Source organism: Neofelis nebulosa, chromosome 16 (assembly GCF_028018385.1).
Source record: "Neofelis nebulosa isolate mNeoNeb1 chromosome 16, mNeoNeb1.pri, whole genome shotgun sequence".
Lineage (NCBI taxonomy): Eukaryota > Metazoa > Chordata > Mammalia > Carnivora > Felidae > Neofelis > Neofelis nebulosa.
The window spans coordinates 26,797,661-26,810,293 of NC_080797.1; the positions used below are offsets into that span (position 1 = coordinate 26,797,661).

General features: G+C 38.2%; 1 protein-coding gene across 8 annotated transcripts in view; it reads right to left on the reverse strand.

Annotated features, from left to right (window-relative positions):
* Window positions 1-12,633, reverse strand: part of HELZ (helicase with zinc finger) — a 166,330-nt gene that overhangs the window by 72,314 nt on the left and 81,383 nt on the right. For 7 of the 8 annotated variants that reach the window (XM_058702962.1, XM_058702964.1, XM_058702966.1 and 4 more), the window contains 5 exons: window positions 12,445-12,624; window positions 11,830-11,934; window positions 5,095-5,273; window positions 2,132-2,250; window positions 439-584 (listed from right to left, as the gene is read on the reverse strand). In XM_058702962.1, the coding sequence (XP_058558945.1) occupies window positions 439-584; window positions 2,132-2,250; window positions 5,095-5,273; window positions 11,830-11,934; window positions 12,445-12,624 (729 nt within the window). The remainder of the gene's footprint in view (window positions 1-438; window positions 585-2,131; window positions 2,251-5,094; window positions 5,274-11,829; window positions 11,935-12,444; window positions 12,625-12,633) is intronic. The other variant, XM_058702967.1, reaches the window with a different exon arrangement.

Below are 12,633 nucleotides of genomic sequence, written 5' to 3' on the forward strand. Positions count from 1 at the left end.
AAAATATCATAACTGGTAGAATTTAAAGTTGTAGTTTCCAATAAGAGACTCTTAAAAACTGAGAACTGAGGGTTGATGGGGGGTGGGAAGGAGGGGAGGGTGGGTGATGGGTATTGAGGAGGGCACCTGTTGGAATGAACACTGGGTATTGTATGGAAACCAATTTGACAATAAATTTCATATTTAAAAAAAAAAGAAAGAAAAGAAAAGAAAAATAAGTAAATAAAGTTGTAGTTTCCAGGACTCCCCTACTTTGTGAAAAATTGCAGCTGACTTTTGAGGTATTCTGTTACAGAAATAAAATTTAACATAATTTCCAACACTGGGAACACCATATAACTGTGCTGGGAATAGACTGTCCCTAGTAACGGTGCCATTTTGAGTTCTCCTCTACCACACCAGAAGAAGGGTGACACAGAAGGGGCAGTTCACACCTACTTGATGATAGCTTCATGGGAGCGGTAATTCTCACACAGGAGGATCCTACAGGGAAACTCGGCAGGGTAATGCTCATAGAGTCGATCAAGTAATGACACATGAAGGTTTCTCTCCCTGGCAAACTCGCTGTAAACAAAAGGACTGAGCTGTAACAGACAAACATACAGAGAAAATTTAACTAAATACACAAGTAGTATTTGTATAACCTACTTATAAAAAGTCCATTATGCTGAAACTTCTGATGTACTAAATCTCAATGCTGGAATAAGCAGAATCAAAAATATTTTCTCTAAACAATTTTACTACTGTACAGGACTTGGCTAAAATTTCTAACTTTTCACTTCATTCTGTCAACAGTAGCCTATAGTCAACAAAGGGCTCCTCCAACATAATAATAAACAGCTACTACTTCTGGAACTTCAGGGATACAACCCATTGCATCACTGGAGGGAGTCAATGAGTTATTTCACTAAAATTGATCAGCTATTTAAAATGGTGATGGGGCGCCTGGGTGGCGCAGTCGGTTAAGCGTTCGACTTCAGCCAGGTCACGATCTCACGGTCCGTGAGTTCGAGCCCCGCGTCAGGCTCTGTGCTGACAGCTCGGAGCCTGGAGCCTGTTTCAGATTCTGTGTCTCCCTCTCTCTCTGACCCTCCCCCCCCGTTCATGCACTGTCTCTCTCTGTCTCAAAAATAAATAAACGTTAAAAAAAAAAATTTTAAATGGTGAGCTGGAAGGATACACAGCCTCTGACTAAAAGATTTTTAATAATTAGTGAAATAACATTTTTTTATCTCATAAAGTATAAGGTTAGTCACTTTTGATCATCCCTTTGATCGCTAAAGAACAAAATTAAACTACTTTTGCTAAAGAAACAAAACAATTTCTTCCTCCACATTCAACTCTTTCCTGGATGTCTTCATGGCTACACCACTATATTGGTTCAATTTCAACTGCGGCAGAAGAGAAAGAACTTCAAACTGCAACTTTGTAAAAAAGGTATTAATAGAAAAAGTGTACTTCTCTTTCATATATAGGTATTGAAAATTAGTCACATTCTTTGAGATTGGGACTATCATTTTGAATTAGGTGTACTTTGTTCCCTATGATGGCGGGAAAAAAAAAAAAATCAACCCTTCATGAAAACAAATGTTAGGGACAAAAACTGGGGAACTGTAGGAAGAATCATTAAAATTTATTTTATAAAGAAAAGAATTCTATTCTATTCTATTCTATTCTATTCACCCTATAGAAATCTGAACTTTAAATTCAAAACATGAAAATTTTAATTTTTTTTTTTTTCAACTTTTTTTTTTATTTATTTTTGGGACAGAGAGAGACAGAGCATGAACGGGGGAGGGGCAGAGAGAGAGGGAGACACAGAATCGGAAACAGGCTCCAGGCTCCGAGCCATCAGCCCAGAGCCCGACGCGGGGCTCGAACTCTCGGACCGCGAGATCGTGACCTGGCCGAAGTCGGACGCTTAACCGACTGCGCCACCCAGGCGCCCCAAAACATGAAAATTATAAACACTGATAGACTCCTCCATTCCACTCTAGATCCAAAACAGTGGGATGAAGTACTTAAACTGTAATGGATGGCACAATTTCAAGGGATGTTTTAGAAAACAGAACATTAAACAGGAAATTGTAATTAGAAGTCCCTTCACGACGATGACGCAGAGGGCACGCACCTGCATGTGGTCACCAGCCAAGACAATCCGCGTATTTTTAGCTGCTAACGCTAGAGGCATAATGGTTTCGCACTCCATGGCCTGGGCAGCTTCATCTAACAGAATGTGTGTAAAAAACCCTACAAAGTACAGTATAAACACAGGAAGGCAGATTTAAAACAGCAATAAAGGTAGCAGGAGTTCTGTTCTTTTCTGCTAAGGAAAGACTTCAGTGTGCTGATTTCAAAGTTAGGGGTACTTTTAAGCCAATCCTGAATTTAGAAAATCGTCGATTTAAATCATTATTTAAAGAACAGAGAGGACAGGAAATAACCATTTTAACCAATAATAGATATGAAATGGTATTTGATGCTAAGGGCCCCAAGATTAACAGTTGATGGAGTATATATAAAAAAGATGTTTGAAGTACAAGATAGCAGCTTTTCACCAAAAAGAAGGACCAGCAACTAAACACTGATAGTCTTCTCACTATTTATGTGGTGAAACATCGAAACTAAAATAATGGTAGTTTATAAGTAATTCTAGCTTTACCATGCATATTAAACATTAAAATAAAGAAATCATACCTAAAATCTAATATAAGGGAGAAAGTTATAATCTAACCTTTACTGAAACAAAGGGGAGGGGGTAACTGATTAGCAGATTCACTAATTTGATTATTTAGGGTTTGTTTCATGTGTTTATATATGTGGCTAGACAGACTGATAAAATTGTTTAGTCTTAAGAGCCTACCCTGGCTGGGGAGGGGGAATCACTAGTGTGCAAAAAGTGAAAGGTGAATGTCAAAAACATATGTCATCTAATGTCCCCCAGATGCAAACCCCACAGTAGGAGACATCCCACATCTTGACTGCCACCGCCACTCACACTGGGGCACAGGATTCCGGTACAGAAAGGAAGAGAAAGTCCTGTTGCCCCTAAGGACGGAAAGAGGCAAAAATCTCCTCACGGTCTCAACGTGGAGAAGGAAAATGTTCTGCCCTACTGTCAACACACCGAGGCAGGAAGAAGGGGGTCTTCTTTTTATTAGCATAGCAAAGAAACAAAATGGTTTCTCAACAAAATGACAAGCTATAAACCTTGCTGGGTTAATTAGCTAGCTGCCTGTGAGGAGGGTCCAAGAACCTACCCTCTATTTCTATGTACACCAGCAAGTTCCAAACTATCTTTTTATGCAACTTTCTAACGCAACTTGCCTTGAGGTTGGGAACTTTCTAAATCGTACTGACCGGTAGTAATAGCCCCCCATATCATCCACTCATACAAATGGCTATGGTTGATAGTGTATGTATCAATCACTGTTGTCTATTTCCTGACAGTGGCCTAAACATGATATAGACCCCTGTTAAGGAGACTCTGTGCTTTTTGTCCTACAAAACTAATTACTTGAAAACTACTGTTTTCATTAGATAACGTTTTAATTAAACAGAGGTAGGCTTGAATCAGCAACGGGATAAATCATGAAACTGTTATAGCTATTGCTAAAAGCTAGTAAAGGTAACTTGAATTAATCAAAATTAATGGAGCCAGAGCCTTATCTATAGAAGAACCCTCCCTCCACAGGGCTGAATGAAATGAAATCAGGTATAAACACCCAGAACAAAGCACACAGGCGACTTGTAAGTGTTCTTCTACATTCTTGCTCTTCAAAGCCATTCCTAACTTTCTCACAAAACTCTACTGCCTCGGAGGTTTGGGCATTTCATCTAAGGGCACACAGGCAGAGTAGAACCATAAAGTAATGAGACTGATTGTTAAATAAACATACCAAAATTTACATTTCAAATAAGTGTTGTTCCATTCAAAGAAGTCAGTTGGGAGGAAATAGAACTCATTCCAATGATGCAGTCACTTTTCAAAACATTTTTGAAACTCTGCTTTTGTAACTGCCCTCACCAGCCAGCTATGAGCTGCGTGCACAAGAAAATAAGTCTCATTACATGAGAGGCACGTCTCTCTCTCTCTTTTTTTTTTTTTTTTTACCCCTAATGGTGTTGCTCAGTTCGATCACCTACCTTATTTACCAAACATGTCTCAGAAAGATTTTGAAGCTCTTATGAAATTAAATCTACCCTCAAAAAAAAAAAAAAGAAAAAAAGTCTGGCCACCATTCATTCACTTTAGATAAACAGAGGTTTATCAAGGGCCTCCAGGTGTCTATACCCTGGGCCAGATGCCAGGAATTCAAGGTGAAGAGAACAGTATCTACTTTCCAGGGACTTGAAGGTTCATAAGAATCTGTCACTGGCTCTGAAAGCAATTCCAAAAGGAGAGAGCAAAAAAGTGTTGAGCAATGTCGACCATGATAATATGGCAGTAATAAATGAATATCCTTCCAAAGCAAATACCTTAAAGTGGTACCACTTTTTGATGGTTAAGTTCTGCCATTATGTATCAGAATTACTTGTCACCTTGTATCTGTACTTCATATAATATGAGCTTGACTTTACAGATTCCTGTACTTCAATATAATCTTAATCGTATGTCTAAAAAAAAAATCTATCATGATTGCTGTCTCTACACTATGAAAGTATTTTACAACAAAAACTTGAGAAAATTGTAAAAAGCACTACTATCCAAATTTGAATTTTTCACATGACTGGTAGTAAGTAAATGCCATCTGATCAGAGAACAAATAAAACAGTAGTCACTCAAAAGTCTAAACTAGGGGTTGACTTTTTTTTTTTCCTTTGTAAAAGGGCCAAACAGTATATATTTTAGGTTTTGTTGGCCATACAATCTGTTTCATCTACTCAATTCAGCTGCTGTGGCACAAAGGCACCCATAGGTAATACACAGTTAAACAGGCGTGGCTGTGTTCCATCCAATAAAACTTTATTTACAAAAACAGACAACAGGCCAGGTTTGGCCCACAGGCTATTGTCTGCCAACCCCTGGTCTAAACTGAATGCAGAGGCCCCAAGCATTCAGGGACACCCTATCTGTGTCTTGAGTCAGCATACCAGGTTCAAGGTCCAACTGACAGAGGTACTGGGAAGTATTCAATGTAACAACCACCACTCGGTGTTTAAGAATATCTTCTTTCTGTGGCATCTGAAAGGTGGAATGTGCGCTTGAGATCAAACAGTACTGATGCACAACTGGGTGGACAGTCTTTACCCAGCGATTTCTGAAATATACCCTATAAAAGAAGACAGTATTTCCTATTTATATTTATTAACATCTTACCAGCATTATAAAAAAAAATGACATTATTATGTGAAGACTATGGTATCTGGAAATTCACAAATAAATCCGATAACCATTAACACTCTACTGAATTAAAATTTAACATACAACTGTGACTTTGCCCTACCAAAAAAGGATTCAAGAAGAAAGCATATGCACGATCACAAAATAAGTATTTATTTTTAAGTGTTCAGATTAACCTTACAGCACAATGATACACAGTCTCATAAGCACTATAGTTTTTAAAATTCGAAACATTCCCCCTTGGGAGTTACTTTTTTTCTAGAATATTCTTATAAAAATATACTTAACTCATATTGCAATTATCTATGCTAACAAAAAACAGTGAGCTGTGCACCTACAGTTATCTGCGTTTCCCATCAGAATATATTCTTACACCTATATGTAAACAGACCTCTATCTAAAGTTCTAAAGGACATTTAAAAATAAATTTAAATTATGGACAACCGGAAAATCTTAAGAAAGATTATCTCGGGGCACCTGGGTGGCTCAGCTCAGGTCATGTCTCAGTTTGTGAGTTTAAGCCCTACGTCGGGCTCTGTGCTGACAGCATGAAGCCTGCTTGGGATCCTCTCTCCCTCTCTCTCTGCCCCTCCCCCTGCTCCCTCTCTCAAAATAATAAAACATTAAAAAAAAGAAAAGAGTAGCTCTTCCATTAATTGCAAAAGAAAAATAATAGGCCTCATGCAACAGACTATTTAAATGGTACAGAAACGACTCATCCATCCATCCATCCATCCATCCATCCATCCATCCACCCACCTCCCACCACCCATCTCTAACCGACTCACATACAACAAAGATCTATTGGTGTCTACCATGCCGGAAGCACAGAGGCAAATCACATGATTTGCAAGCTTTCATAAAAGCTTTGATTTACTGTGATTTTAATGGAAAGCTATCAGAGAGTTCTGACAGGGCAGTCACATAATCTGACTTATGTTGTTAAAGGACCATTCTATCGCTCTATACGGAGTATGTTGTTTGGGGAGGTAGTTTGTAGGCCAGACAGCGGGGTGCTCATAAACGCTGAACAGCCAGCTTGGAGGGTGGGGGTGGAGCTGACGTGTAGTGTTTGCTGACTTTTGTGGTATAAAATCTACTACCATGGCCAATTTCAAGCTAGCAACATGATGTCACTGAACATGAACTTGGGAAGGCACGTACATGACTGGCTCTCACAAGCCACTACAAGCGGGCTGCAATACACCACTGACCGGGGCAGAGGCACGGGCAGGGGAGAGAATCAGGGAGACCAGTTAGGAGGTTGTTGCAAGGGTCCGGAAGAGAAAAGAGGGCAGCCTGGCCCAAGATGATAACAGTGAAGATGTGAAAATGGCTGGATTCACTATACACTTTGAAGGTAATGCTGACAGGACTTGACTGGTGAACCAGATGTGCAATTTAAAAGACAGTATGATTCTGTGCCTTTGAAACTGGATGAATGACAGTGGTGTTTTACAAAGATGGTGAAAGTTGAGGAACAGATTTGAAGTGGGAACTGAGAATTTGGTTTTGGACAAATTCAGTAGCAGACATCCACGGGGGATGTCCAATAAGCAGGGGGATATAGAAGTCTGAAGTTCGGAAGAATATCCGGGACAAGACCTATACAATTGGGATACTATTTCAACCAGGGGACTACATGAGATCAGTTGGAGAGGAAATGTAGCTAAAAAAGAAGCTAGTTGGGAGAATTACTGATGGCAAAAGGAGAGGGATACGGCAAAGGAAACTGGCAAGAAGCAGTCAAAGAAGTAGGAAAGAACTCAGGAGAGTGTGCGGTCTGATCACGGGACATAAACGTCCATGTCACTAAATCTTCCGGACACTCTCCAGGCCCATCAAGGTACTTGATGTGTTAGCAGCAGCCAGCTCTGTGCTCGTTCCCTCCCCGCAACACTCTCTTCCCTCAGCTTCCACGACTCAACCTTTCCTTGCCTTCCTTCTTCCTCTCCGGGTTAGGGCTCCTCCAAGCTTAGTCTTCACATACTCCTCTTCTTGGCCTCTGTTCTCCCCCTGACGATCTCAGGCCAATGGTTTTGATCACCACCAATAAATACTCTAATAACTCACATTTTTCTCTCTCCAGCCACGACCTCATCTTTGAGCTCCAGGATGCTACCCAACTTTTTATTTAACACTTGTCTCCTTTAGGATATTTCAAAGGCAGCTCAAATGTAATATGCACAAATCCTAATCTCAGGATCTTCTAAAAGGTGTTCTTCATGAAACACTTAGAACTGGTTATTGGTTTTAAGCAAAGCAAAGCCCCCCTCCCACAAAAAAAAGGTATTTAATAAATATCCTAAGTATAAATTATAAGAGAAAAGTAAAGAAATATATTTTGGGACACCTGAGTAGCTCAGTCAGTTGTGCATCTGACTTGATTCTGGATCAGGTCATGATCCCAGGGTCATGGGCTCCAGCCCCACACTGAGCTCCACGCTGAGCATGGAGCCTGCTTAAGATCCTCTCTCTCCCACTGCCCCCCTCCCCTGCTCATGTGCTATAAATGATATATATATATATATATATATTCATTATATATATATATATATATATATATATATATATATATATATAAATGAAATATATAAATATTTCTATAAATAAAAAAAAGAAATGTATTTTAAAAACATTACTCTGGGGGCACGTGGGTAGTTCCGTCAGTTAAGCATCCAACTCTTGGTTTTATTTAGCTCAGGTCATCATCTCACAGTTCATGGGTTCGTGCCTCACATCAGGCTCTGCACTGACAGTGCAGAACTTGCTAGAGATTTTCTCTCTCTCTCTCCCTCTCTCTCTCTCTCTGCCCCTCCCCAACGCACATGCGTTCTCCCTCTCAAAATAAATAAATAAACTTAAAACAACAACAACACATTACTTGGATAGGAAGGACTATAAACTTGGTAAGAGTAACCAATATCACTTCTAAAATATGCAAAAATGTTCAACAACATATTTTAGGTTTTAATAAAAAATGTTTAATCAGATCAACAAAGCAGAATTTACTTTTAAATATATGAAAAATCTCATTTTACAAATATATAAAAAATCATTTACAAATTCTGATTCCATTAACTAAAATACGTGTTTGAACACATAAATTACTAGAAACTAAACTCCAAAATGTTATTAGTATTTATCTCTGTGTGGTGAGATTATAGATAATTTTTATTTTCTTCCTTATTTTCTAGATTTTCCATACTTTCCATGGTAAAATTGGAAAAATGGTTTTTCAAATTATTCATCAAAACTCATGCCAAGTACCACTTCTCCCTCAAAGAAAAAATAAAAATTGAAGTTCTAAGTCTCACTACTGACTTTTTTTGCAGTTACCTTGGAAAGCCACCTCATGTTGAAGCTAACAAAAAGACAAAGTTTGATCATTAGGCCTGTATTTCCTTAAAAGTACAATATTCTAGTGCTGACTTCAAAACGATTTAAACATTTTCTTGGTACTTTCATTTTGCACAACAGTTAAGGTGGACACTGTCTATAGGATTATCTAAAACACACCTAACAGGGGCACCCAGGTGGCTCAGCTGGTTAAGCATATGACTCTTGGTTTCAGCTTAGGTCATGATCTCACGGTTTGTGAGTTCGAGGCCCGAGTCGGGCTCCACACTGACAGTGCAACACCTGCTTGGGTCTCTCTCTCTCTCTCTCTCTCTCTCTCTCTCTCTCTCTCTCTCTCTCTTTCTCTCTCAACTCTCTCTCTGCCCCTTGCCTGCTTGCATCCTCTGTCTCTCTCTCTCTCAAAATGACTAAACAAACTTTAAAAAAAATACACCCAACATTTTCAAAACTGGAGAACAGTGACAAGTGACATATTCAAGCTCACAGTATGCAATACGACACCAATTAAGTAATTTACAGACTTCTAGAAACAAACCATCCAGAGATCCCACATGAATTATGTGGAGCAGGAGACTGTCTGGTAATACATAATCTTAATTCACTGAAATTTTATTCATGTATTGAATTCATATGCAATAAACAACCCAGCAAAATGTTATTACTCAAGACACTACAGAATCAGAAAGACTTGATCCCAGAACAAAATCTATTACTTTGAAAATCTATATAGAACAATAAATACCTTCCACTTGCCCAGAAAGCAATAAATATACACTGTCCATAGAGGACCTCGATCTACTAAGGAATCTGCCAGAACCAGATACTGATCAGCAGAACCACATACAGAAACTGTGTTTTCCTCTCTCTTCCATCTTAAAGTCTACTAATTCTAATGAAGTAAGAAATAAAAACCAAAACAAAATGTAATCTAAAATGGTTTCTAAAACCTCCATCCCCAAATATCTTAAGCTCAACTCCTGGCACGTAATACTGAATTTTATACATTTCAACCATAAAAGTGTGTTGTTATATTTAAACATACTGACTGAATTAAACGATTTAATGCTTATGACTATTTCCACACTTTATGGCATTTACCAGGGCCCACTCTGGACTACACGGTGCAGAAGACAAACTCTTACATCATAGAGACAGCACATCTTCCAAGTCACACACAGACACTTGGTGCCCTCTTGTGTTCTTTCCCCTGCATCCTGGGACAATTCAGATAAAGCTAATCTCCCCAGAGTGCTCAGCCATTCTAATGCCCTCTATCCCATCTCCCAAACCTCTCGTGTTCGAGGTCTAGCAGGGCAATTGTAAACTAATCTGAGTTAATGTAGTAACAGATGGCACTAATAAATTGTAATTATTCAATGCATTATCCTCCTAGGAACTACATTTACAAGTTAACACCTTTCCCAAAGAGAAAAACTATGGCAAAAATGTAGGGCCACAAAAAGAAACTATTAGGAAAGTCAAGACTTTTCTTATTTTATCCCATTTACTAAATAAAATAATTTGAAGTTTATATGTAGATATTTTTCCAGCTTTTTGACTGAACCACTCTTGAGATGTGTGGAGAGGTGAGATTTTCTGCTAGAGGCGAGTTTCTGTTTGTGGACCACTACAACTATACAGACCCTATTGAAATAGAACTTCTTATTCTACAGATTTCAATGTACTATGTGGATTATAACCTCCAAAACATTACTTTACATGAGAAAAGCTAAACACAATGCTAGTCCCATGGTGGGGCTCTTCTGCCCCAAATATCAAATGACCTATCCTAGGTCAATCAAGATTCCAGGGGGCTTTCCTCCACTGTTTCTAAGTCAAGTACACCATGATAATTGAGGCTGTCACCATCCCCATATAACACATACATACACAAACATAAACAGACACACACACCAACAATAAAAGCAAACAAAACAAACACCTCCATTAAAGTAAGGACACTCAGAGCAAAACTGCTACTCACTACTGAGTTTTCACTTATGACTAAAAAAGATTCGAATCTGACACAAAATAGGTACTGATGAACTTATCCACTGATAAATACCACATTTTCATTTTCATTTACAGTGATTATATATAGGTGATGTTTTATTAAATACAACCGGGTTCTACTGGATTATTTCTGCTCTAATTTATCTTCCAGAGTTAAAACAAAGTATGGCATAAAACCCTGTGTTAGCAGGTCACACCACATTTTTCTCTTTTGTTCTTCTTTATGCAATTGTAAAATCATTCAAATGGCTTTGCTTGTGCTTATTAAGAATTAAATAGCATAATCTCATTTTTCCATGCCTGGACTCAACTAGAAATAAAAAGTTAGTGGATTATGATTCAAAAGTGTGGTTAGAAATTAACTGATAAACAATAATTGTATTCAAACAACACAGGGCATGACATATTAGTTTGTAAAATGGCAAAACTAAACATTAATTCATATAACAATGAAAGCAAATGGTGTAATAAACAACCATTTAATGATTCTTTATTGTTTTCTGAAGAAAAGGATTTTATTCCCCCACAATCTGTGTTTAAGTACATTTTGTATCCATATACACTCAAAAGGACCTTTCTATATCAACGTAAACGTTTCTTCTACACTTTGTCTCTTACACGATAGCAAAAAGTTGTAAACACCAGTCAGTTACATTTTGTTACAGAGATCATTTCAGTATTTCATGCGTCTCTAATGGGTAGTTCCTATGAAATTACCTGCATGATCACAGTCAAAATCTTATGACCACTGCATGACTACTCTGCCATGCAAACTATGCTAGAATTTTAATTAAATTTGATTTAAACAAATCATATTTATATTATTTCACCATAGTAGCTTTTAGAGGTACACATCAAAATCTGCTCAACATTTTTACATACAAAACTTAAAAAAGGATGTCTTTCTCTTTGCTTAATGTTCACGAAATGAATGGTCGAAGATTTTTAAATTTTTCCTTAATTTTAAATGGCTTCTTCAAAAGGCATAACCTCCAAATGCCAATACACAGTTCAAGATTTTGTATTCTCGAAGTCACTAAAATCTTTACAGACACCTTTTCTTAAGAATAACAAAGTATGATACAGATACATAATAAGCCTTAAAAAAATACCTGAGAGGTCTTGCCTGGGGATTGCCTGCTTCTACATATGGATGTAAATAATCCTTTATGTAGAGATCAGCAGCACTATTAGAATGGGTGCAAATGAGAATCCTGCTGAAATAAACGGTGCAAATAAAAAGAATGATAAAACACAAAGCTATTCAAGCAGTAGAATACCAAACAAAAGCAGCGGCCATCTTAACATTACACATTCCCCTCAGCCTACTCAGTCTTGTCTACATATCATTCAGTGATGTTTTTAGGAAACTGTACAACTCTTTAAGCTGTCGAGGAAACTGGTTCCCCCAAATCATTTTTTACATCTATCACACAAAATGTTTTTTACATGCCCAACTCGTCTGGCTCTAACACATATCACAATTCCTTAGCAGTCTTGGAGCTTTGATGGCTATTTAAAAGCTATCATTCTCTGCATTGCCAATTTTTAAAAACAGTATATTTTGAAAGAATTCAAATTTTAGTCCTTTGGGGTTTTGGTGTGGGTCTTTTTTTTTTTTTTTAATTTTCCAAGCTGAATTAAAAATTGTCTTAGCTTTGCATTCACAACAAGAACAGACGTCGTGCCCTCCTAATGAAATCGGAGCACACATAGCACCATCTCACCTCGTCTCCTGCTGCTGGAGTATGTGCTTGACGGCCTGAGCTAGAGTGAACGTTTTGCCTGTCCCATAGGGTCCGATGATGAGGACGGGAGGCAGCTGGATTGAAAGAGGAGTTGTGATGGCCAGAACAGCCTCTTTCTGTTTTGCATTCAGCCGAGGATCCAATTGCTCGTCCCACTGTCTATAGGAA